The following is a 27,593-nucleotide window of genomic DNA, read 5'->3' as shown; positions in this document are numbered from 1 at the left end:
TTTATCATGATTTAATGTGAGAAACAAAGGAAAATGAAGAGAATGTATTTCACATCGACCTTACCGAGTATTTTTTTTTCAGTCGATCGAGTGGAAACAAACCGGACTGAGGCGCTGAGACCACAGAGCGCGGGCGCGACGCCGGACTGAGGCGCAGATCGCGCGCCCTGATTCTGAGGAGATCGATCGAGGCGCCGGATAAAGTCGGTATTCCTAAAATTGTCTTTCAAACGAAAAATTTGTAAATAATAATAATCGTTAAGAAATATCGTTGCAAAGTTTTAGTGGTCGGAGTAATAATACGAGCAATAATAATAATGCTAATTATAATAGTAACAACAATCAGGACTGAAACGTATATTATTATTATTATTATTAAAATAGTTTTACGAAATGATTGTAAATGTTAATGACGATGTATTATGGATTTTAAAGCCGCCAGGGGGCGCTCTTCGAGCTTTGATTGTTCGGTTCAGATGCCTGGAACGATGGCCGTGAATTCGAGCGAGCAGTGCGGCGCCACTCGAGCTGCTTTCCTTGGCCACAATGAAGGCAAGAGCTGTTCGTAGCGCGTTTGTACTCTTTATCGGACTCTGATAGCGGCGAATCGTTCTTCGGTGAGCGGTCGCGGCCTACGGGCGTCGAGCGCTGCTCGACTAGTGGCCGTGCGAGTTTGGAACTTTAGTAGGCCTTTCGCGCAGCAAGTCGAGAGGCCGTGGCGATTATTTGGCCTATGTTTGTCATTCGTCGACTTTTTTTTACTACTGATATAAATTGGATTTTTGTCAGTGATTCGTGTTTTGAAACGATGCGCTTACCCAGTGGTGAATTTGACCACGAAGTATCCCGACGCAGTCATTTTCACCTGGAGGGTTTGCCTCGCTTTCAGTGTTTTATCATTAACGAGCGGCTCAAGTTATCCGGTTATATACGTGAAATACCTGGACTGCCAATTGTGTATGGTACCTGTTATTCGACAGGTGTGGTATTTGCTTCACGGTTTGGAGACTTGATTAATTGCTTCAAAACACTTGATCACATTGTGACGATGCAATCGATACGTGATTCCCTGTATTGGGATCATTACCTTCGCTACCGAAGGTGGATAGATATTATGTTTATTATGTGTGACATTATTGGTGTTCCATTTACCTTTCAGCTGTCGAGTATGGGTTCGATTCCCAACCCAATTATGAACTGTTAGATTTGTGTTTCGGGAAGTCCCTCGGATGGCGCTAAACTGGGAGATCCGTCTGATGACAATTACTTATTAGATATCAAAGATCCCATGGTGTCGGCTGCAAAGATTAGGCGAGTTGTTGCCGGCACACTGAACAATTTGCCAATTCCTGCGTGGACTTGTGGGTAAGCACGTGGTTTGGTCGTCTTGGACATCCAATATGTCACCATCCACTTCTTACTATATCAGAGTGCGGTTGCTTTGTCCGCAGCAACTCTGACACTATAAATAAATTAATTTGTCCAGGTGTCTACATGTCAGTTGTGACCAGTCATCTTCGTCTATAAAGGACAGCCATAATTATATAATAAAAAAACAAAAAGTAGAATGTCTGCCAAATGTGCATACTTTTGGAGGAAAATGTGCTTCTCCCCACCCCCCCTCCCTCATCGGTGTTTGTACCCAAGGGTGTGGATAACCAACGTCCTGTGGGATAAACATTGCTTGGAGCAATATACTCCAGGGCAGGCCTCCCGGCTCATGTTGGAAATCGATTAAGTCACCGCTTGGTATTGTGGCAGATTACTTATATGATCTCCCGAAATGGGTTTATGAGTTTTTGTTGTTGCTTTAATCTTCAATTATCTTTTTCCTAGTGGATCTTGATTTTTCTTGGGAGCCTCCGTCAGAGGCAGAGGCAAAAGTCATGGAGGCACGGCGTGAGCGACAGGACAAGATCAGCAATCTGATGGGAGAATATATTCTCAAGGGTTACCGATTGCTGAGTGACTCCTGTGAGGAATGTGGGGTGAGTTCATCAGTCGGATGAAGGAGAGTTAGCCATTGACATGATCCCTTCATATATATGGTATGTTTGCATGAACATTAAATAGCATACATTCTTCTCATCTGATGTCCCATCTGAACTCATGGCCCATGATGCATGGAACCAAGTTTCAAATACCGTGTGTTTGTCCTCTATCTACTCTCCTTGTAGTTCAAGTACATTGATGTCCACTTATAGTCTACGAGCCAGTTGGGTTGGTCGGTACCATCTGGGGGGAATAATTCTCATAGTGATTTTTGGCAAGGTATACAACCCTAGAGTTAGAAAATATGTGATGGCATTGCATCGGTGGTAGTAGACCAGGATCCCAGGGGGTTCAGCCTAGCTGGAAAGTTAACCAATTTTCATGTATATAGTAATGGTCCATGTGCATGTCCATATAAGGAAATGGACATCTGCCAGGCACATTCTGGTGGGTGTGGTCAAAAGGGCCATTAGAAAGGGACCCCAAAATGGAGCTAGATCAACTCTGCGAGTTGACCTGATGAAACCTAGTTGAAAATGTTCGGCATAGTCCCAAATATCATGTATGACCACTGCCAGACATTTTCAGTGGTGGTTTGTGCCTGCCAGATTACATAACTGGAACACAAAATTTAGCTTGATCAGCTCGTGAGTTAACCTGATGACACCTGCTGGAAAATGTTCGGCATGGTCCCGAATATCATGTATGACCACTGCCAGACATTTTCAGTGGTGGGGTGTGCCCGACAGAAACTCCCGAATGCCCCCATCCCCAAAATTGAGCTCGATCAGCTCGTGAGTTAACCCGGTGAAACCTACTGGAAAATGTTCGGCATAGTCCATGGTATCATGAATGGCCATTGCCAGACATTTTCAGTGGTGGGATGTGTCCGCCAGACACCCCTGAATGCCACCACCCCAAAATTGAGCTCGATCAGCTTGTGATTTAACCTGATGAGAATAACATTGAGAATAAAATACAATGGAATAACAGCAACATAACTTTTGAAAAGGAGATGTTTTATTTCAAGTCATGGGAAAAGAAGGGATTTCTAAGGTATAACACGTCATTTGACGTGGGTGTTGTAAAGACGCTGACGTTATCTGTTAAATGTAATACATTACCGAAACTATTATTTCCCTTTAAGTTCGTAAAATTAAAGCAAGCGTTTCAGAGATTATTGTTGGATAAATTGCGTACTGCAGAAACAGGTATGGATTAATCAGGGGAACAATTTATAGAAATTTAAATTTACAGTAGATGCTATCAATGTTTTAAACATAAAAACAAAACACTTCTACTCATTGATTGTAGCGAGAAAAAAAAAAGCAGATAGAACCTGATGTCTAATCTTTGGCAACAACGATGAGCTTTGGTACTAAAACGCATGCCAGAGCTCTTTTGCACGAGTTGAAATAGGAAGTTTTTTTTTATTTTTTTTTTTAAAACAGTAAACCAAATGAAAGAAATGACAGAAGCCAGGTAGAAAGATTGTTTGACATGCTACGGTACAGAATTTGATTTCATTTGTCTGTACATTTATGTTTTGTAGTGTGATTATCATATGATGAAACAATAAAGTCCTTCGAATGAGGCAAAGAAAGAAAGAAAGTAAAAAAAATGAATGACCTCTTGACATTTTCTGTAGTGGAGTATGCCTGCCAGACACCTGGAACCCAAAATACAAAACTACAAAATACAGAACTAGATCTGAGCTCATGAGTTGCCAATCCCGATGAAAGTGACTGAAAATGTTCAGCATAATACGGTACTGTATAGCCCATATGAATGACCAGAAGCAGATGTCAGCCATTCATTCAAACAAATTCAAATTCTCTAGAGTGGTCTCCTTTCAGTAATCCCCATCTTCCTCCTCTGATTCTGAGTCTTCACTCCATGCTTGGCCATCTGAATCTCTCAATAATCCATCAATACTTTCTACTTCCAACTTCGACTCACTGTCACCTTCGACCTCCATGTCCTCTGCGTTGTTACTGCCATTCGCAAACAAACTGTCTGGTATGGCTGGCCCTTCAAACCAGGTTATCTTCAGGATATTGTCATTCACAGACCATCCATAATCGGTTGGTGACAAACCGTCCCCAGGAGATGCTGTCACAGCATGTGTCCACAATGCTGTTACATACTGCATTCGTCGAATCTTCATGTCAAGAGTCCGACGAGAAGGTGGCAGCAGCGCACAGTCGATCCGTTTGATGTTTGCTAATGGATTCTCCTGAATGTCAATGAAAGGCATGATTAGAGATGTTGTAAGGTATTCGAATTTTATAATGATGATCATATTCTCAGTTTCTCGTCCCTCAATTACCTGATCAACTTTGCCAGTCATTTGCATCAGTTTGTTGTATCGTGCTTCATTGACATCTCAAGTCTTGCTTTGTCCATACATGCGGCAGACAAACTCTGATGCGACATCCGGATCAACACTACCATCCACCTCACCCCTATACTTAGAGAGCCCAGTGACGTTTAATTAAAGTATTGAGCACGAAAGGTTTGAAGGTGTCACTTGATGGCCCATGGCATGAAAAACTAAATAAACCATTTCTTGAGTTCGGCCACCATGGCCTTCAAGGGTTTTTGGTCCCTGAAAAAGGCCCCTTTTGTACTTTTAATCAAACTATTGAGCACGAGAAAAACGAAAATTTAAATCATCGATTTATTGAACTGAAATCATGAAATGACCACTCAATGAAAATACGCAGGCTTGGCTGAACAAGAAGAGCCCAAAAAGGGCCCCCAGTTTGTTTTTATAAAACTTTTAAGCACGAACTCCAAAGTGGTCTTAGAATACTCCTATAATGCCCAAATCATCAAAAACACCGTTCAAGAAAAAAAATTACCTTGGTTCGTCGAGACAAGAAGGGCCCAAATTAGAGGAGGTGTGGAAAAAGGGCCCAAATTGGATACTTGAAAAGAACAAGTGTATGCTGTCATTAAGCAGTGTCATCGCTATCATCAATGTCATCCAAGTCGTCCTCATCTTCAAACAAAGCACTTTCATCTATTTGTTCGTTTTCATCATCACCATCACTATTTTCATCGTCTTCCTTCTGCTTTTCTGGAATAACATCGTCTGGAAGTTGGTCACCTTCAAACCACACAAAACGATAAGTGCCGTCAATCAACTCCCAACCCTTACTCGGTATTTTGGTCACACTGTTAAGGTGAGTATCATGCCAGTATTTCGCCACAAACGCAATTCTTTCAATTTGCTGTCTCACCTCTGCCTCGCAAGGTGGTAAGCTATTCGCGTCAACACCTTTCATTTTTGCGAATGGTTTGGCAGGGTCCTTAGGAGCGTACGCTATTTCAAATACACGGTGTCTGTATTTGTTCAGCGCCATGAGCTTTTTGGCACCGTACAACAAACGCGTGAAGTCTTCAATGGGTTGCACCACGGTCTCATCGGGCGCTTCTCCACCTAGTTCTGTGAAGACTTTCTGGTAACGTTGATCTTTCTCCAGAATAGCAAGTGGGCGCTTTTTCCCCTTTTGTGAGAAGGCTGGAGTGAAATCGCACCCCGTGAATGAATGGAATGCAGGGAGCATGGCGCATGACAAGGGTCCACATCCTCTGCGATCTGGGATACGTTCACATATCTTCTGTCACCTCGACCTGACGTGCCAACTTCCATCCATACACCGAGGGTTGTTTCGTGAACGTGATGGAGGAGTATGACGAGGATATCAGTGTCCGATGCCCTGATCACCACGCTATCGTTATCCGACAGCCGTGACTCGTTGATGTGCATAAGGTGCTGGCAGATTCTCGTGTCTCCTTCAGGATGATTGCTGCATAATTCTCCAACTATCGACTTATGGATCTGTTCGCCCTCCAAAGCGAAGTGTGCACAGACATCGTCAACTCCAATATAAACTTCCTTGTCACGGAGCGCATGGGCATGACGTTGGTCTTCCTAATCTTTCAGAAGGAATCGCGGTAGCTGGCTTTTGAATGACGTAGATTTCAGAGCCTTATTCAAATCCTTAGGGCGGATTTGATCTGGACCAGTGATCGTGTAGCATACATCTTCAGCGCCGCATCTTTCCCGTTCACAGTCTTTAATCCAATACAAGGTTGTTCATAGGTGTTGAAGACTATATCAACCCTCGTGGATGGGTACGCACCAACAGTGTGAAGAATTGATTGTGATAACCATCCATAAGTTGGTGGGAGTGACGGTGGGAGGAGTCGGAGCTGGTAGTTACCGTCAATAACGTGCACATCAAGAGCTGGAGGACTTCCATGCTGTGATACTTTTTGTTCAAGTACAGAGAAAAGGGTGCTCTTTTCTGTGTGCATTATTGTTCCGTCTGTTTTGCATATTGTGAAGGTACTGGCGTCAGAGGGTGAGAAAGCAGGTACTCTAGATCGACTTTCTTTTGTGACGCGACAATGGCTATTCTGCCGAACATGTCTCTGGTACACCGAAGCTGTCTGACGATGGGATTTTGTGCCCTTGGGTTCTTCGCTCCCTGATTTGAAAATGTCTTGAGTTTGTTTATCTTGATTGGCTTCTCAAATCTGTCAGCCTCTTCAGCGCATTCTTGGATGAATGAAATGTGTCACTTGCGACCTTCATTAGCGATATTTAGAAGTGACTCGGTGATTTCAGAGGTCGCACTTTTTCCCGTACTGACGTTGATCAGATCAAGAGTATCGAGTTTGAATGGGTATGCAGATGTCTGGATACTCTTCATCAGTTTCTGTAGATCGGTATTATCTTTCCGTATGCGGCTTGCAGACAGTTCTGCCTGTGCATCGTTTGTTCGTAGCATCCCGACCATATCGAATAAAATGCTGATGAGCGTGGCTCGAGTCCCTTTCGTGACGCTCCACTGGAGGCGCCCGCTGTAACTGTTGGTTGATGCCGTAAATCCCGTCTGCCTTGAAGATGCATCACAATTGACCGTCTGCTCGAGGGTCAGGTCTATGGGCAGTCAGCTGAACTGGTTCTCTGTTCTGCGACACGAAAACAGCCCTTGCCGTAGCATCTCCATCAGTCCAGGGTGTGTAAACTCGATATTCAGTAAATCAAGCTGATATTTCGTCATCCATCTTCAGTAATAGTGGCAGTTTGTGGCAAAGAAGACATCAGTCACCTATGTAATGACCCGGATGAACAGGTCAATGTCATTCATTTCCGTCAGGTCTGTCCATGATTAGAAACAAACCCACGTCGCCAACGTACTGCAACCAAAACTGCGTGGATTTGCCGAACTCGCCATCTCGTGTGCTCTGCACCAACTTCGCCTACTCATCTAGTACTGCATTAATGACCCGAGATTCAGCCATTGTGTCCATTGACTGGGCATTGGTCATATCCACGGAATGAATCAGAGTAACCAATTCGTCGAAGTTCTCGTATGTGGTCAGAAATTCTCTGAAGTGAAGAACGCGCAAGGCTAAAGCAAACATTGGGTGCAGACGTTTGCAGCGGTTGTAGTTGGTGCATTCGATGAAGCCACGTACTGAGCCAGATGCAAGGACGTCTGCATCAACCAGGAGCTGTGGTCCTCCAGATTCACTGATTAGCTTTCCTATTGCTCTGAATAGACGTATTGAGATATGGAAAACACCAAACAGGATGATTAAATCATCAAATGTTGGACTTCCAGTGGATTAGATTTTCAAAGCATTCTTTGCCACATCCAAGTCGTAAGTCAGAACTCTGTACCTCTGCCCGAGCTCGGCAGCGCATGCCTGCGTCACTTTGAGGGTCTGGACAACGACATCTTTGCTCGTAGGCGGCTCCAGAATGTTTTTCATGTAGAGGGCATGTTGTTTAGGGAGGTGGTCAACATAGAAACGACCCATGAAGCTGGCCCACATTGGAATATTTTCCATCTCGAGAGCATGTGCAGGCATCCAGATAAAGTCCAACTTTCTAGCGTTTTAAGACTTATCAGCTAGACTAAATACACCCATGTTTTCGTACGTGAAGCAGTCCATGCGAGGTTTCTTCCGGTATGGCTCCAGTGCCGCACTTTGGACATTTACTTTTCGTCTTGCCGCCGTTTGTGGGACGACACAGTGGGCATCGACTCCTCCGGAAACACTTCTTCAAGGGGTACTCATATCCAGGTGGGAATGGTTTGATAAAAGATACCCATGGTATCATGCAATGTGTTTGCTCCAGAAAGGGTGTGTATGACCTCGTCGTAATTGTCAAACGCCAGACCCGCCAGTTCATCCACCTCAGCTCCATCCGGGCAATTGAGCTTCCTGTCGAGAATGGAATACGCTAATTCGGTCTCCAGCTGCTCGGTTGCCGTGTAGTTGATATGGTATCCGAGCCGATTCAAGATGGTCAATTCACGGCGACTTCCGGTGCGTGACTTCAGCACCATGGCGATTAGAATATGCTTGACAGGTTTCATGGTGGCCCCTGATACAATGAAGAGCGCATCTTGACTGGCGGCATTAGCTCGGCGTTTAACAGCTTCTGAATGCTTTTTGACATCGGGACCACCAAATAGGACCCTGTAAAATGTCTCGACCAATTCAGGTGGATTACCTTCACCCTTTTTCAGTGAGTCAATTGTGAACGGATCGGTGAGAGGCTCTTTCTTCACTGACTTCAGCGCCTTCCGCATCACTAAAGCGGCTTCGTTACCTGCCCTTCGGGTGATGACTTGAAATCGTAAACTGTTTCCACTGACGAATAATCAATGGCCGCGCTATGGACTATCACACCATATATTTTGCTGGCTGATGAATTCATTATCAGTTGGCCTACAAATCTCTTCTTCAGCACTTCGCCAAAGTACTGATTCACGGTGATGTGATTTTGCAACTTGAATTCTTCACACAGATCCAGATATCGATCGAAAATCGATTTCAGATGTTCCGGTCGTTTCCTTTACATGTTCTTCAACGTATGCATATATTAATTCCAAGACATCCTTCGAGACTTGCTTTTCAGTAGGTATATCCTCCTTCATTGCGCTCACTCTGTCAACGGCTTTAATTTTCTCGGATCGGCATGAATGATTTACTTTGGCTTCTTTCGCAATCAGATCCACCCCTGATATCTTCACCAAGACATTTTGCAACTTGAGAATTGTTGATATTTCTCGTATCTTCTTCTCGGCCTGTTTTGTCTCAATCCTACCCAGTTTCTCTTTACTACAATTTGGTCGGCATTTGATGTTCTTATTACAAAACAGACATTCGTCACCAAAAATACCAGCAGTGGACGTTGATGATGTTGGAGAAGTGACGCGACGTAACTGTATGTTGCGTTAATCACTGACATTTTGGTTGGTAATGGTAACTGGAAATTTCGATAATACAGCGGTGAAGTTTTTGTAACACTTTCTGTGATACCCGTCGGTATCTAACAGGAATTCTGGTAAATGTTCGACCACGCTACAATATTTGGATAAACTGAAGTTTTTCAGCAAGCGTCTGGAATTGGCTGAACTTCTTATCACCTTCAATTTGTCAGGCGTCAATTCTAGGATATTACCGCAGGACCCTGCAGGACACACAGGAATAATGCAGCGTGTCGGCGGGGTTGCCTCAGATGCTCCTCCTGGAAGACATATGTGGGACACTGTAAATCCTAGGGCAGGAAGTCGTGAAACGATCGCTACAAAGGTGCATATCCATTGGGCTTGTCTGAAATATGAACATGAACTTAAAAACAAAACAATCGGACTGGAATTAAATTTATCTGTTCTTCGGAATGATGTTGTATACCGGGTTACCTGATTGCGGAGTAACTACAATGGATCCTTCGTTGTCTTTTTTCCCCCTTCTGTTTCCACTGAGCTCATTTCTGGCACCGGGTCTGTGAACGGCAGGTACCTGTCTGGAAGATGTTGTGCATTCCTGTCGTCACTCTGTGATGAAGATTGATTATTGAACTCCGAGTAACTGGGATCCATTTGTTGTTCTGAATCCATGTTCGAGTGTCCAAACACAGCACTACTAGTACGAAAATCGAATCCGATTCCTCCCCTTCACGAGACTTGTGCAGTGCTACACAGCACTACGAATATATTCTCAGTGCTGTGATGCACAGTTGGAGCTAAAAGAGAAACTAAGTCTACTCTCAGGAATGAGAACTTTGGAAATACCACAAAAAATACCAAACTGCTGTTCTGAAAACGTTTAGGTTAGTTTCGTTTTTAGGTCATCTCTACTGAGATGACCTAATAAAGCCGGACCAAATGTCCGTCCGTCCGTCAATTTTTCTTTCCGATCTCGATGAAACTTAGTATGTGTGTAGAGGTCGATGAGTGTTGCACAACGATATAACTTTTGTCCAGGTTCAAGGTCAGCGTCAAGGTCACGAGGTCACGTAACTTATAAAAATCGCCATTTTCAAAACCTATCTCATCTGCCATTCTACAAGATATTCGGCAACTGTTTATTGATTATGATAGTAAAGAATATTATCTTGTATCTAACTAGAGAGATTTTTGAATGTCCGTCCCGTTTGGCCACCACGTAACCAGGAAGATGGTCAAAAACACCTCCTGGTACAAAGAAAACTTTTTACTTCCGATCTTGATGAAATTTGGTATGTGGGTAGAGGTCGATGAGTGATACCCAACGACATATTTTTTTTCCCGGATTTGAGGTCAGGGTCAAGGTCACGAGGCCACGAAAGTTGTGAAAGTCGGCATTTTCAAAACCTATCTAGTCTGTCATTTTAGGACATATCTGGAAACGGTTCATCGATTATGATAGTAAAAAAACATTATAGAGATGACCGTCACCTCCACACGGGGGTAATTTTCTTTTTTCCAATTGGGTGCCCTTTTTGGGCCCTTCTTGTTGAACCAAGCATGTGTGTTTTATTTGAGTTGGCATTTTAAGATGGCAGTAACCCGATTCAGTCATTGAGCCCGTGCGCGTTCTTTTCAAGTGTGCGATTTGGGCCCTTTTCAGCACCTCCTCTAATTTGGGCCCTTCTTGTCTCGACGGGCCAAGGTAATTTTTTTCTTGAGCAGTGTTTTTGTTGATTTGGATATTATAGGAGTATTCCAAGACCACTTTGGAGTTCGTGCTTAAAAGTTTTACTAAAACAAACTGGGGGCCCTTTTTGGGGCCTTCTTGTTCTGCCTTCATTCTTGAGTTGTCATTTCATGATTTCAGTTCAATAAATCGATGATATCAATTTTCGTTTTTCTCGTGCTCGATAGTTTGATTAAAAGTACAAATGGGGCCTTTTTCAGGGACCTAAAACCTTTGAAAGCCATGGTGGCCGAACTGAACAAACGGTTTATTTAGTTTTTCATGCCATGGGCCATCAAATGACACCTTGAAACCTTTCGTGCTCAATACTTTGATTAAACGTCACTGGGATCTCACACTAATACTGATGAAGAGGGTGACGTAACAGCTAGTTTTGTCCTCAACGAAGTCGAGGGGTTTACTTTTGCCTTTCCTGAAAAATCAAGTACAAATTCCAAATGTAACCATTCAACCACTGCTCCAATGATTTTACTTTAATAGAGACATTTTATTGAAACGCAAATATCTTTTGCCTACCTGTAAAAGGCCGAGGGGAAGTCACATCTGTACTGTACTGGGATGGGAGATGCTTAGCAGGCAGACACGAAGCGGAGAAACAGTCGAGCCGGGCTGTGTTGCACGAGTGCGAGCCAGAGCGTACTGTGCCCGCGGCTCTCCTTTATTCCGTATGCGGTACACTCACGAGCCGGCCGACTCCAGTATTACTACGACACCTCAGACGGCGTGCACACCTCATATCCCTCGCCGAACCCCACGGCCACACCTCCACCATCACGCCCATCATGCATCATCATCATGCCCCTCCCCGTGGGCCTGACTACACCACACTCCTCCCTCCTAAAAGTATGATTATTAAATGATCAGTATTATAAGAAGCATGCAGAACACGAAGGATTTCGTATAATAATCATGGAAATAAAATGAAAATAACAAAGTATAATAGCACACCACATCATATAATGTGTCGATGCGACGAGTGGAGCATTAAAGGTCAGGTCTGACCGCGTTACCGATATGAAGCAGCAAATGAGAAGCACAGCGGCATTATGCAGCAAAACGCCCCCCAGGTGGCCCATGCTGACATGACCCTGGCCAAGGTCGTAATGACCTCTCGAGCTAACCTCCTCCGGCCCCATCAAACGCCTCCGGCCCACTCCCCAGGCAGACCCGACGTAGATAAACATCCCGAGGCCGGCAGCCCGCTATCTGGAAGCTGTGGCGCCAGCCCTAGACCTTGGCCGGGGCGCTGAACAGCGCTGCTGGCTGCATGCATTTAATGCGCCAAAACAACTCACGCACCACAATCAGTCGAGACGCCAACGCCCGTCCCAACGGCCTTGAGCGAACACAGCGAGTTGTGCTCGCAATCAGAGGTGGGGGTAACCAGGGCACCAGTCTTGGTTCCGAGTCGATCTCCGAGACCCACACGGCCGCTAGACGGAGCAACTCCACTTAAACCACACTGCAATCATAGGCTCGTTATAAATCATTACGAATAACATTCGAAGCATCGCAGAATTCATTTTTCCGTACAGCGCGCTTTTTTGATAAAATCCCAGCACATGACAAAGTAATTACCTGCGGTCTGGAGCAACTGGAGGCTAACAAACCTTCTTTATTCGCCCCCACATCACATTGACCATAATTCAACTCCCATTGACTAATCTCCGCCACATCCACTTTTATATGAGAACTGCTGGCATTTATTTCAACAACGTTAAACTGCATCACTAGAGCAAGGAAAAACACATATGCCATGAACAACAACCCACAACCCGCATCACGAGTCCGCTCCTTGGTTGTCGACTCGATGCTGCGACTCGCGACTCCCTTTAACGCCACGGGCCCACCGCCACCTGTTGAAGCTGCCTGAACCACACCGATGCGCATTGCCTCTCGAACCTTGCCACAGCGCGGGAACTCATCGCGAGAGCTGATACGGCTCTCACCGCCCGCCAGAGCCTCGCCCTCGGTACTCGATGAAGGCCTCAAGAGAGTACCGGCACATCTGGAGGTACGAACCGGAGACCCAGTCCGAGGTGCGCAAGCCAGTCTCGACCCAACAGGGGGGGCCCCTCCCCTCGTACAACGAACACCGAGAGCCGGGCGCGTCGATCTCGGTAGCGCACTGAGACGTCGGCCCTCGCAAGCGGTGCACCGCTTCACCGGTGTACGTGTATAACGACAAGGCCGTCTTGACCAGGCGAATACCGCGCGAAGACCACGAGCCGCCCGCTCACCCATGACCGACACCGCAGCCCCGGTATCCACGCAAAACACAGTAGGTTGGCCATTCACTTCGACTTCAACCGTGAAAGGCGTCGTTATCTCCGAACCAACGGAAAAACAGACTCAACCGTGGTTGCATCTCCCGCTCTGGTTCGCCGGCATTGTCAGGCCCCGGTTGCAGGCCGATCTCCAGGTCACTGGGGTCCTCTCGCACCTCGTCACCCAAGACCCCAACGGAGGCTCCCGCCATCCGACACACGCGCTTCAAATGTCCCACCTTGTGACAATGCAAACACACGGTGTTCTTATACGGGCACATTTGTCGCAGGTGCGGACCCCCACACCCCCAGCAGCCGCGGAAAGTCCCTTCGCTCCAGGCGCGACCGTGCTGCGGTGCCCCTCGCTCCAGGCGCGACCGTGCTGCGGTGCCCCCTCGCTCCCGGTGCGACTGTGCTGCGGTGCCCCTTCGCTCCCGGTGCGATCGTGCTGCGGTGCCCCTCGTCCCGCACCGCCAGGCGCGCGTGCGACCTGCGCACTTGAGCCACCGCTCGGACTCCGGGCTGCGTGACTCGCGGCACTTGTGCGATTACACGCATACTGACTTCGGGATTAGCTGCCATACTCCAGCTGGAGCTACTCATTGCGTCCTGGCCAGCAATGGCACGGACATCCGTGAGCGTCTGTTCGACAGACGAAGCAGTCACGACCGCCGAGTCGAATGTGATGTCGGTCAATCGCAGGATAGCCGCTACCATCTTTGCGTCTCGCAGACCAGAAATAAAACGATCTCTGAGCCTTGTTGGACGCTCCTCTGCCGTGAATTTGCAAGGCACAGCCGAATGCTTCACTCGTGCCCACGAAGTCCGCAACGCGCTCCTCGCCACCCTTAGCGAGATGATCGAACTGGAACCGCGCGAGATGTAACGACTTCTCCGGCGCCAAGTGGGTCTTCATTTTCGTCACGATGTCCTGAAAGGATAGCATATCATCACTGGGTCTATTTGGAGCCACCAAATCACTCAGCAGGCGGTAGTGCTCCGTTGATAGCGAGGCGAGCAAGATCGCCTTGCGTTTCTCTTCATCCTCTACATCATTTGCCCGAAAGTAGCAAACCCAACTGTTCAGAAAACAACTCGAACTCATCTCCCCCGAACACGGGTACACGTCCGTGTGCCGTGCCGCGACCTTCCGCCATGTTCCGTGAGACACTTGGTTCCGTAGCTTGGAACCGCCCTTACACACGCCGATCCGCCGATCCTCGTCGCCACTGTACTGTACTGGGATGGGAGATGCTTAGCAGGCAGACACGAAGCGGAGAAACAGTCGAGCCGGGCTGTGTTGCACGAGTGCGAGCCAGAGCGTACTGTGCCCGCGGCTCTCCTTTATTCCGTATGCGGTACACTCACGAGCCGGCCGACTCCAGTATTACTACGACACCTCAGACGGCGTGCACACCTCATATCCCTCGCCGAACCCCACGGCCACACCTCCACCATCACGCCCATCATGCATCATCATCATGCCCCTCCCCGTGGGCCTGACTACACCACAACATCCAGTGAAGGCATGGTATCAGGGCAGTACTCTGGGAAGTCCCGGTTTGCGCTCTTCAAGGACGTCAGCAATGTTGGTCACATTGATATACCTCCTGCTGTTTCCCATCCCGCAGTCCATGATGTTGGCCATCGACCGGACTTCTCTGCGTTGCTGTCCAAGGGCACCAATCGGTGTCGGATGCCATCACCATGACATTCCCTGCCATAATATTTGCGATATGGAAAGCTAGATTTGGCAAAGTTGATCAGGTAATTAAGGCACGAGAAACTGAGAATATGATAATCATTATAAAATTAGAATACCTTACAACATCTCTAATCATGCCTTTCTTTTTTATGTTGTTTGTTAAGATCAGTAGAGCAGACAATGTCACCCCACCCCACCCCCCCCCCCAAATGAAAAAATACCTAATTTGGATGGATTTATGTAGTTTGGTCAATGTCATGATATTTTCCCTGTTATTGAAGGATACTTTCCAAGAATCAAACAAAGGTAAATGATAGCATGTTCATGAACAAGATTCATGTTTTTTTTCCCCTGTAATTTCTCAAAAAATACAGAATTTCAGCGATTTAGATACGGCTAAGCGCATGCAAGTGGTTACCACCCCTATTTTAGGGCATACCCTGACTTGAGTGGCATTTTTGAAAGTCACAAAGACTACTACTGGTCATGAAATTTGGTTCATTGCACAGACAGTGTTCCATAGGACCTTAAAATATGTAGGTTCATGGGTCTATGATGTATATTACTGAATCTACAGGATTTTTATTGAATATACATGCCCAGTATTGGCCTTTTTTTCTTGTTTCACCTTAAAATATGACATATATTAGACCATGCAAAAATACAACATATAAAACATTCTATAAGAAATTTCTCATCTAATCAAAAGGTTGTCACCCACCGTCTCAAAAAATCAGCATTTGTGTCGGTCAGTGGTGGATTCGCATGATATATGCACATTCTGGCATATTTTTATTTTTTTCTTGTTTTATTGCCCTTTTAGAGCCTGGGACTATGAAATCCCCTCACAAAATGACTAGTTTATCAATAACTCATATTTACGTGTCCTAAATTATTCAACTTGTTACCAATAATCAATGTAAAAAAATTGAGATGATCCGGGTGGATACTTAATTACAGCGGCTTGACCGATCTTTCCAACCCAAATGTCCGACTGCACGTCACATTTTTTTAAAAAAATGCTTTTATTCTTCTGTGCATCAGATTATTTTCACTAAAATTTATTTACAAATGGGGCACAGTGATATAGATATAATAGTATTAAAAAAATATTGAAAACATGCATGGCTTTGGTTTAGAGTAATTATCTTTCCAAAACGAAGTTTTTGCAAGATATGTTAGTCAGCTTGTATTTTTTTTTTGTCTGTAATCACGTATCGATCACTCTGCAGAGCACAGTTATCATTGGAAATATTTGTAACTTCGCATATCAGAGTCCTATAGAGGTCCCTTTCAGCACATAAAATTTTCAAGGTCAAAGGTCAAGGTCACTTTGTCGCAAATCAGGGGAGTCGACGAAACCCTTATTTTTGAGTAATTTTGATCGGATCGTCTTCAAACTTCATGGGAATATAGTTCATGGTCTGGCGCTCAGCTGATTTAATTTTTGGTGGCGATCGGCCTTGACCTTCATGGTTAACGCTGGAGGTCGAAAGTTTTGACCCCAAGGTCAAATTTTGAAATCTTAGGTACCATATCGTGTAATACCTCAAATTGAACACCTCGATGAGTGCTTTCTAGATATGTCAAGCTTGAGACATTATGATGTCATTTGGTGACGTTATGAGGCAAACGCATATTTTTCATGGTTACTCTGTAGAACGATTCTCATCGGAATCTCTCGTAGGCAGATATTCCTCAAGGAGTCGCTCCTAGTGGATAGCAGCTCTGTTTACCTCAGTGTGACCTTAAATAAGTCACACGTCGTCACCTTTTGGCAAGATACGGGTCTTATTTTGCATTTTTGTCCGACTGCACGTCACACTTTTTTGAATATGATTAAAAAATTAATTTTCTTTCAAACAATTTTAAATATTTTTCCAGGTATTTAAAAAATATTTTATTAATTTAGAAGGCAGTTAAAACAGTTTTGGAGAATTTAGAGAGCTTTTTGTTACTCCCAGAATTGATTTAATTGAAAATTTACGTCCAATAATTTGTTCGATAAATCTTCTCTTTTAGTGCTTTTCAGTATCTGACAGTCACTGAATAGAGCAGTAATAAAAAAAAGGTATGTATTATTTCTTAATAATCCCAGAAATTGGTATTTTGATTATTAGATTAGTTGCTAGAATAAGTTACATACTATGACCTTCATTTATTTTGCCCAAAAATAAAAATTAGGTAATTTCATTGAAAACTCGCAAAACAATCAGAATAGGTGCCCCTTCTTCAAAGTATCATATTTCGGTATATATATGTAATTGAGCTATACGTTTTTTTGTTCTGAACTCAGTTAGACTTACACTTTCAGGAAAATGTAGTGAGAAGGCAATGGAACAAACTTCATTTTTTGACATTTTTGAAAGAGTGGTAACCACTTACATGCGCTTAGCCATACTCAATAATGCACATATGAAGGTATCAAACACCTGTATTACAAAATATCAACCAATAACACAGTAGAAAGATGGTTAATCATTTGCAATCTGATGATTGAGTCGAAAGTGAAAATGAAACACAATCTTCTGTTGGAGGGCATAAAATTACAGAATAGAAACACAAATGTGCTGTTCCACACTAACAAGACCATTACCTTGGCCCAATGTGTTGCTGATAAAGTCTTATGAACCAAAGATGGGTCATTTATAGTTTCTGAGATATCTCTGATTATATGCACTCATTGTAAGTGATATAAAATGTTCAAGATGAACTTTAAAATCATAATAATTATCCAGTTCTTCAATATCCTCATCTAAAGTTCCCCCATCGTCTGACTCAAAGATGGATGCCTGGTTCTCACAGTCTGGCAGTCTGCACATAGTGCATTTCAGTCCGTTTGACAAACACACACATTTTGGTATTGAACACTTTTACAATTTCAGGCCAATAAATCAAGGACCGCCTCAGGTGCTGGCTGACCAACTCCATCCAGTGCACCACCAACTGTTCAACTCCTTCCATCCTCGGCCAACAGGACTTGGTCATTTAAATCGTACATAAAATCATGAACCTTCAAATCATTTAAGATGTTTTTATCAATGTAATTTTTTTAGCCTGTATGCAAGAAAAACTAAAAGGTACAAATTTTCCTTGATTTGTGGTATTTTTCGTTTTGGGGGGGGGGGTGGGGTAACAATAACATTTAAAATGTACATCCAACTTAAAATATATTTTGTTATTTTAGTTTATGATTAAATTTTCTTCAAATTCACGTATTTAAACATGGTGTCCATTAATTAGGGTATGGGCAAAAATCTTCTGTACCAATTTTTATGAAAACAAAATCATATGTTCTGCAATGTATCAGCACTGGACTATCAGTGCCTGTAATTGCAAACACTAAATACGAGTTAGTTTTAACAGCTGTTTTGAAAAGCAAATAACATGAGCTACGTGCCTAACAATTTTGAAGAAGATATAGCCTATAATAAGAGAGACCCATTAGTTTTAAATAGAATGTCTTCTTCTGTCTTATGCTGGTTTCAGAAAAGTTTATTTTGGGATGGGGTTACTAAACAGCTAATAACCCACAAAAGGCTCCTACCAATGCAATGCTATCACATAGTTTCTGACTGAAGAGATGTATACCCTGCCAAAAATTACAATGAGCATGATTCCCCTTGGATGGTACCGGTGGCCAAAAATTACTGGGTCTGGCTCATGGCTGATTGTCTTTCTGCATGAAGTTCAAGTTTTTCGAAGTTCCTTCATGAGCCTTGGATTGCTGTAAAAATAAAAATAAATTTAAAAAATTTGTTCTACCTTTCAGTTCATCAAATCCCAAACATTAACTTTGTCAGAATGATTCGGGCATAAGTAAGCTGCTCTTTTTTTTCTGCACAAGTGAGCTGTTGCTGAGTACGTGTATCTTTCCTCCAGACGGTCCTGCTTCAGGACCGGCAAAGGAAAAACTATTGTGTAGCCTGCATGGAACTGGATTCTGATGTTGACAAAGATAATCCTGGTATGTCTATTGAAAGTTTTGGGTATAATCTTTCACTTTCAACATGCTACTGCTTACTGATCTCCCCTACCTTTGGTGCTCCACCAATTATTTTGCAATATCTTTGCGACCCAAAAATTGTGACATCATTGTGGTGAAACCCATGCAAATGTTAGTGTGAAATGATTGTTATGTGGTGGGATTTATGGGGGGGGGTATTTTTATTTTATCATTTTTGGTGAAAAACAAAAAGTTTGCAGGCACTGTGCAGTATTGTTCTGCTTCTGAGAAGTGAAATGATGGGGAGAGGCTCGGACTGAAGAGACAGGGAGGTGGACACTCGAAGCAGGAAGCATTTATTTAAGCTTTTAACTTTGTACATGTAATAGAAACATCAATGAACAAGAAGGCACATGGTAGAGTGCATACCTCTGCGAGGCTGAACATTTTGCATTTTGTATCCCACTGATAGGTTGGATCTCCATCTGGACCTGAACCAAAATCTAATCGGGTTGTTCATGTCACTTAACCAACTCATCCACCCAAGTTTTGTCATAACCTGTCCATAGCTTTTTGAGATATCCTGCTCACAGACAAACAAACAAACAGACAGGCAGGGATGAATACACAAACTCTGTCTACCTTCGGTGGTGGAGGTAATTAATTATTCCAAAGAGTAATGTGAATGACTGAGCATGAAGAAACCAGTGCATTATTAGTTCAAAGTAGTGATTTCTGCAGGGAAAGGGCAGAGTGGGGAGAGGGGAGTTGGTGGGGTTGTATTCACGACCATTCAAGCGAGTAACGTTATTTCCAATAATTTCATGTTTCTGTTGCTTCACAAAACCTGGTTTGCCACTTCACAATTGTGGCAGATGACTTGTATGCTCTCCCTAAATGCGTTTGAGTTTTTGTTGTTGCTTTAATTCTTCAAATCTAAACATGAAGTGACCTCGTTCACAAAAAAGGTTATTTTGATTTAACGTCAGTTCATTTTCAAGGTTTGAGCAATACATGTGAGTGAAAGAAGATGGAAGAATAAAAATCTTCCATTAATCTTGCTAATAATATGAATGGAAGAATAATAATCTACAATAAAACTCTTCATTCATCTTATAGAGTGGATTGACAAACGTAGGTGCAGGTAAAGGAGGATTTGTTTAAAACGGTGAAAGGTCACAGTCGGTGTCTGCTAGAAGCAGGCCTGAGGAAATGGTGTGCATTGTAAGGTAGCTGGGACCTGGAGATGACACTGGAAATGCTGCACAAGTGTACAGTCATTGTTCCTGCACCCATAACATGAGAGCAAACTTATGAACCAACTCTGGGGTAAATGGCCACATCCCTTGCCCCACAAAGTACAATCCCTATGTTGACCAAAATTTGTGTGTGCATGTATGTGTGCACCTGCCTTCTACACACTCCTCAACTGTTGGCCCATATATTTCTTGTCAAGGCCGATATATCTCTGATTATTGTAAAGGAGCAACCTCAATGACGCAGGATACTGCTGTTTACGCAAGCCACCAAGCAGGACTTCAATCTGCCCTCTCATGAAAGAATGGGGCCACCATCTCCACAGCTGATATTTGTTCTGCCTGGGAATATTTTCATAAAAGTCTCCTTTCTGTCATGCCCCATCCCATCTGTGACTTTTCTATCCCTCCTCTCAACCATGGTACACCAAATCCTCTGTTCTCAGCTTGGAAATCTAACCCGACTGTGGGTAACTTAGTTAATTCCATAAGGCTCACAATGAGTGTGTGTCCATCCTGAGGCAAACCGGAAAACATCTTACAAATCACAAGGCTGACCTCTCCAACCAATCGCCTTCCTCAAAGTCATGGTGGCATTTTGTCAAATCTGTCGCTGGTGTTTGCTCCCCTCCATTCCATCCCTTGCCTCAAATGGCATAACCGCACACTCTGCCCAAGAGACAGAGCTTAGAATGTCGAAGCTCTGTCTTTGCATCCAAATTGTGTGTACCCAACCAATCCTCTTTTGTCTCCATCTTACGCTGACGTACCAACTCTCTACTGGACTCTGTGTCCTCACTCAAGATGGTACGTAAGGTTCTGTCTGGTCTTGCCTCTGCTTTCACGATGGACCCGGATAGCATCAGTGCCCATGTTCTCAAAATCTGCTTTGCCATTCTTGCTTTCCTCTTTGTCTGCCAAATTTAGCTGGTCTTTCTCTTTTGGCAGCCTTCTCTCTACATGGAAGTCAGCAAACCTCACTCCCATCTACATGAAGGGTGCATAAACTCTACCAACTATAGGGCAGTGAGCTTGTTTTCAATTGCAAGGAAAGTCATGGGATCCATCATTGCTTCCATTGTCAAATCTTTTTTTTGGGGGGGGGGGGTTTGTACAGTATACATAGTTGAGGCTCATGGAAGAGCTATTAGTAGACACTGAATGGATTAGGATGTAGCACAACAAAATAAGCAGTGGAGAGAGGAAGGGAGACCAAAGGCAGAGTTGAAGGCCAAAATACAGGGAGATGGGCAAACAGGTGTCGGGAGGAATGGGGGGCAGGAGAGGATGCATTGGGTAGACAAGATTGATGCAGAAGGAAACTCTCAGGAAGGAGAACTGGAAATTTGGAAGCAGGGATTGGGAGGGGGGAGGTTAATAAGAGTAGAAAAGATCATGGTTTTTGATTGGTGGTGATCTGAGATGGTGAACAGCTGTCTTGAACACCTGGAGGGAAGAAAGAGATTGGAGAGAATGTGGAATTTAGGTCCAGAGGTGGGGAAAAAAGAGGAACAAATGAGTGGAGGTGAGCACAGTGATCCTGGATTGAGTTAGTTTCACCAGAAGAGGATTGGTGGTGGACTATGTGTGTGCCCTGCACAAAACTGGTAGTGAACTTGATTCTCTTGAACTTCTAGTTCCCACCATCAGACATGACCTTGCCTTGGAAAATCAGAGCTACTCACAGTCTACAAAGCCTTTGTCCATAGCTCAATGGAGTACTGCTCTCTGCTATGGTTGGTGCCCCTAACATCACATCTGTCTTTCCTAGATTCTGTGGAATATAAAACTCAATATTATTGTAATTCTCCGGCCTTTATGAGGCCAGAGCATAAGGTCTGTTGTTCTCACATTGCAGGTGGGTTGGTGGTGGTGTTTTTTTGTTTTGTTTTGTTTTACCGTTTATTCTCTAAATTGCTCCCTCTGCTTTCCCAGTCCTCTGACCCTCCCCAGCAACTCCAGGATGCATGCTTTCTTCCAGTAACCTCATCCTTTTTGAGCTTCCAAAATCCAGGCTGATGACACACTTCATCTTTTATTCCTCACTTTTCCCATCTATTGAACCATCTTCTTGAAGCTGTTCTGTATCTTCCCTCTGTGACTTGAAACAAACAGTGCACTGCTATCTCTTGTCATCCCCACTTCTGACCTATGATCTTTATTACCCCATTAACCTTTCCTAACTCCATTTTACTTGCTAGTTTCTGTTCCCCCTCCTGCTCCTTCTCCTAACTTCCTCTTCGTTCATTCCCTTGATGTTTGTCCCACTGTCAGTTCTACCTTGCTCTTTCATGAGTCTCATTCTGTAAAGAAAAATAGAACTAGAAAATAGAAATTGACTTGAATGTGTCTGGATATGCCTTCACCCACTTCAGAGGTCAACCCACTGTTATGTTTGACCTCAATTTGAGGTAACATGATAAATTAGAGAGAGATAGATAGAGATGGGTAGAAGAGAGACCTCAAATGCTTCTAACTCAAGATTAGGGTCTGCAAAATGATTTTAAAAGGGTACATGACCTTTGCCCTGTTGAATCCAAAATTGAAGCGGCTCATCTTTGCATTACTGTCCATACTTGTGCCAAGTTTTGTTGAAATCCCTTCAATGGTTCATAAGTTTTTGTGGCAACAAAAAAACCAATAGCAGGTACATGCACGGACAGTCCGGAGGACAATAGGAAAACAATGCCTTCGGCTGCAGAGGCAAAAAAAAAAGGCTATAAGCAGCACCAAAGTTGTCAGACAGAATACAAACTGCTCTTGTCATGTTAGATTCTTAGCTTTGATTCTTTTCAGTTTGAACTGAAGCCTAAACCACTCCAACCGATTTTGTTCTTTCATGAGGGAACTGGTTAGTTTTGTCAGAGAAAATTGGTGTAGGCGGCTGGTCGTGTAAAACTGCATTGCTTTGCATCGCCAGGCCCCGTCGGACCGTTTGAACATGTTCGAGCTTGGTTGGTCGTAGTTTGTATTCATCGGTTCGTACGGATGCCTTCACAACACGACTGGATGAACGTGCTTCTGCTGAGCCAATCAGAGAGTAGCACAACCTGATACTTTCTTCCTGAACGAAAGGGCAAAATTCTGGACTGAACAACGTGATGAGCTGATTCAGCTATGGCACGATAAACCTGCTTTGGTGATATAATGTCCAAAGCCGATGCAAACCGTATTTCTAAAACGAAGGCCACAGATGCCACTGGCAGATCCACAGCTTCCCCTTATTACTCTGACACTTTTTTTTGCGCCTCCGCCAGACTAGCAAACCATGAAAATAGCAAGACTCTTCTTCCGGCGAGATTTTGACCATGTCATTTCATTCTTCTCTTGTTACTGTACTTTTGACGCACACCAGAGGGACCAATTATTGCTCGTCTGATTGCTTTTTTTGGAGAAACCCATGACAGCCAGTCCTCTGGCGTCAGTTTGTTTGGCCTGGTGCCTCAGAGCCATGGGAACTTTCTAAGATTATCCGACGACTAAGATGCATCACATTGAAAGAAATTGGTTGGCGTGGCCTAGGCTTTACTTGTCCCATTTTTTTTTAAGGATGCCCTCCTATTTCCTAATTCTTTGTCTTCCCCAGCATTGAACGCTCAAGCTGCACGATCTCAGGTTCGTGAACGCCAAATGAAAGGGGAGCCCGAGGCGGCAATCGATGGTGCCGAGGAGCGAGCACCACGACCAGCAGGTCCTCGGGCTGAACCAGCTGGCCTCGCCCTTCCTGATATCCGTCCTGGTCCTTCTCCTGGTCAGGGTGCTCCTGTGGGAGCTACTGCACCACCGCCAGCCAGCAGTTTGGCAGGGATGTCACAGGTGTGAACTGTATCCAAGTTTTTTTTTTATTTTGTTGAATATGCAATGGAACAATAATACATTTTATGGTTAACACAAGTTGAAGTGCTCAGTGTTGTTGTTATTGCGTGTAGACTGCCACAACAGTTGGAAGCCTTTCGCAAGCCAGCGCTATGATTGGGGACTGTCCCACAGCCCGGGGCCTGGATGCAGCCGAGCAGGCGGTGTTGGCAAAGTTGCAGTGGGCATCACGTGAACTCGCCCAGGCTGCTTCTGTCGAAGCAAGCACACAGCTATGCTGCCTCGTCAAGGCTTGTGCCGACTCGCTACTCAGCTTGCGCAAGCTCATGTGATGCAACGGGAGGTGCAGACGTAAGGGCACCCAAAAGGGCCGGGAGTAGTTTGAGGAGACCAGGAGGGTTTTGTGAACAGTAGGAGGTGGGTGGGAAGGGTGTGAGGAGCATGTATGAAATGATTCTTTGCAGGGTGTGGCTGCAGTTCATTACTCTTGCATCAATTTAGTACCAGAATCACCATTTACAAGGCTCGATTACATTACATTGATGAAGTTGGGACTCGTGCATTTGATGTACATTTTGGGGAAAATAATGGAACAGGAAAGGGAGAGTATGGAAGTTAAGAAGAAAAAATTGGCAATAAATAGTAGGCAAAGGAGGAAAGTGGAATGTAATTTGTAGGTATTATGTAAATAATCTCTTTGGGCTTTATTACAAGTATTAAGGAACAACTTTCTAAAGGAGGAGAGTTTTACTGAGCAGAAAAGATTCAAATGGACTTCTTTGATTGCTCAATGGCAGAAATGTGTCTATTTACATAATTTGCCATAATGTATCCAGCAGCCTTGTAAACATGCAGATTTTTTAGGAGGGTGGGTTCACAGGAAAACCGTTGTGAATCAAGAATTGTCCAGATTTATTCTTGCTAAACAGTTAGTTACTTTAAGTGGTTGGAATTGCTGAAAGTTAAGCAGTCTGGTTGGTGTTGCGTGCTTTGCAGGAAGCGAGCCAAGTGAAGTAAACGAAGCTCATTGAGAAATGAATGGATTCATCCAGACAATTTGAATGTGGGATGGGAAAAATAATAATAATAATTAACCCATTGTTCGCTCATGTCCTGCAAACAAATTCCAAAGATACCAAGTATCACCCAAGATCAAATGTAACAAACACCTGTAATTTTGGACCGACATGCAACTTGTCTCAACAATGCCAAGACATTTACATTTGGTCATCGGTGAAAGGCGGTCGGTTAAATATTGGTGTTTGCCACCAAAACTTCAAGGTTGCTATTCGAGATTAATTGGGAAAACGGCCTCAAAGTTTGAATGAAATCGCTGCCATGAACCTCATGATATATCGGCATTCTCAGTTGCATGCTGCTTGTTCAGTGTGGTTGTTTATCAACAATTACTTTGCTTAACTACTCAACAGCTATTGCTCCAGGAGAATGTTGAAACGGTTTGTAAGCTTAACCTTTATGCTGGGAGGCTAGCATCTGGTAGTGTTCAAAGGTCAATCGAAGCGAGCAGTCAAAAGCCATCGTTCCTGCCACAAACTCGAAAAAAAGTTGTTTTTTTTTACATCTCGCTTAGTGTTTCTTTGTTATGTTTTAAGCAGTCGGGCAGTGATCGTTAATTTTATGCTTCTCTTCGAATCGGAAACCTCTGTTGGCATTCGAGCAGACATTATGAAGTTTATAATTTTCAATTATTTTATGTCATTCCGTTTGTGAGAGTAGAACCTTCAAGTGCATGCCTCTTTTGAGTACTGTAAGTTTGCACACTTTAGTTATTTTAACATTTTCAGCAAGAGTGTTGATGTTGGCATCTGGGTCGTGTTGCGTTGGTGGCTATGTTAGCAAATGGGGTGTGTACGGTGGCAGTGCCATCACACAATTCCGTCTATACTTTGGTCACTGCCAGTATCCATTCCAGAGCTGGGTGTGATGGATCCATTTTAAAATGTTGGTACGTGCAAGGAGCTTTCTTTATTTTGTACCATGTTGAATGCCATGTCTGTGCCGGGTTATGCACGTGACTTGAAGTGTGCACCTTTCATGAAACTTTATATTGCAAAGAAACACGATTGTATTATAGTCCATCGTTACATTTGTGATGCAGTTTCCACTCGGATGTTTGCCTCCTTCAAACGGGGCTTCGTGAAATTGCATTCGCATCCGTATGGATCTGTCCGAGTCTTTGAATTATCCCTCAAGCAGTTGTAAACAATAGAAATAAAACTTATTTCCATTTGATGTTTCAACCTCTACTTTTCCTTTTTTTTTCTTTTTTTCTGTCACTGAAAGCAAGTCACTAAAACGTTTGGAAGTTACGTGTGTGGTGATATGGAATGATGCTTTCACAAGTATAAGCTTTTACTTATTAATACATTGCTGTGCAAAAGATTTGGACAATTTGCATTTTTCAATTCTGATACAAAATGAAACAAACTTTATTTTATGCAAATACATCTTTATGAATGTGACATAAATGCCTGGTGTTGGCGCAGTGGTTAGGGCAGCGGCTTGGGATACAAAAGGTCCTGAGTTCAAGCCCCGTTGGGCCACTGAATTAATACACCAGGGGGTTGACTCAGCCTGTCATCCTTCCAAGGTCTGTGAAGTGAGTACCAGTGTACTGGGCCGGTGTATACCCTGGTTAAAATAGGTGTACCATATCCCTGTGTCGTAAGAGGCGACCAGGGTTGCGTCAGGAAGGGCATCCGGCGTAAAACATGTGCCAAATCACTATGCGGATCATACGGATGATCCGCTGTGGCGAACCCGAACGGGAGCAACCGAAAGAAGAAGAAGAAGAAATCTTTATGAAAAAAAAATCTTATTCAAATCAAATTTATACACAATCTACCTTGATATAAACTAATGAGTATGTGCACACTTCCTTCAAAACCCTATAATAGGCTTGAGCTCATCTTGCATCTGTGAGGAAGTCAGCAAATATCACTGCATTTACATAAACAAGGTGTAAAAACTGATCCCCTTAACTACAGACCTATCAGCTTCGAATCAACAAGGTCGTGGAATTAAGTTAATGTTATGTCCTTGGGCTGGCAGGATGGCCTTGAGGTTCGCACACATGCCTTTAAGCTCTCTAACTTGGGTTTGAGTCTTGATCCAGCTATAAACTCATCCTGGTGTTTCACAGGCAGGGATTCATGAATGTGTCTGGCGGACCTCGGATAGATGTTAAGCGGGCATCTCATCTCCAGGCATTAGTTGGTGGATGCTAAAGATCCCACTGTGTCCGTTGCAAAGAGTAGTTGAGTAATCGATTGTTTAAACAAAATTCCAGCAGAGTGTTTTGGATCATTATCTTGCTGTAATATGAATTGGACTAATGTGTCTTTCACCACTGGGTATAGCATGGTAGATTAGAATTTGTTTGTACCTTGCTGCAGTCAATATATCAGCAATTTTCTAACACCACTAACCCCAAACTTGAATGGAACTTCCTCCATGCTCAATTGTTGGTTTCAAGCAGGGCTCTTTATTAGAAGTCCCAATTTTTTTTTATTCATCTCACATACTATCTTCGATTCCATCCAAATAACTGAAACATTGACTCATCTGTCCAAAGCACC

General features: G+C 43.8%; 1 protein-coding gene across 2 annotated transcripts; it reads left to right on the top strand.

Annotated features, from left to right (window-relative positions):
* The first annotated feature begins 96 nt into the window (after positions 1-96).
* ZNRD2 (zinc ribbon domain containing 2) lies at positions 97-26,247 on the top strand. Of its 2 annotated transcripts, XM_085852344.1 has the most exons (7): positions 185-203; positions 436-552; positions 1,837-1,988; positions 18,859-18,943; positions 23,765-23,994; positions 24,108-24,345; positions 24,991-26,247. In XM_085852344.1, exons 2-6 carry the CDS (start codon positions 477-479, stop codon positions 24,324-24,326), a joined length of 762 nt encoding a protein of 253 aa, XP_085708470.1. In that variant the 5' UTR covers positions 185-203; positions 436-476; the 3' UTR covers positions 24,327-24,345; positions 24,991-26,247. The 2 variants fall into 2 exon arrangements, with proteins under 2 accessions (XP_085708471.1, XP_085708470.1); XM_085852345.1 differs by lacking the exon at positions 436-552 and having other exon boundaries at positions 97-203.
* The last annotated feature ends 1,346 nt before the right edge of the window (positions 26,248-27,593 follow it).

The sequence above is a fragment of the Eptatretus burgeri genome, chromosome 13 (assembly GCF_056783735.1).
Source record: "Eptatretus burgeri isolate ZD-2024b chromosome 13, Ebu_testis_v1, whole genome shotgun sequence".
Classification (NCBI taxonomy): Eukaryota; Metazoa; Chordata; class Myxini; order Myxiniformes; family Myxinidae; genus Eptatretus; species Eptatretus burgeri.
The sequence above is the reverse complement of the archived record's forward strand: the minus strand, read 5'-3'. Positions and strand labels throughout refer to the sequence as shown.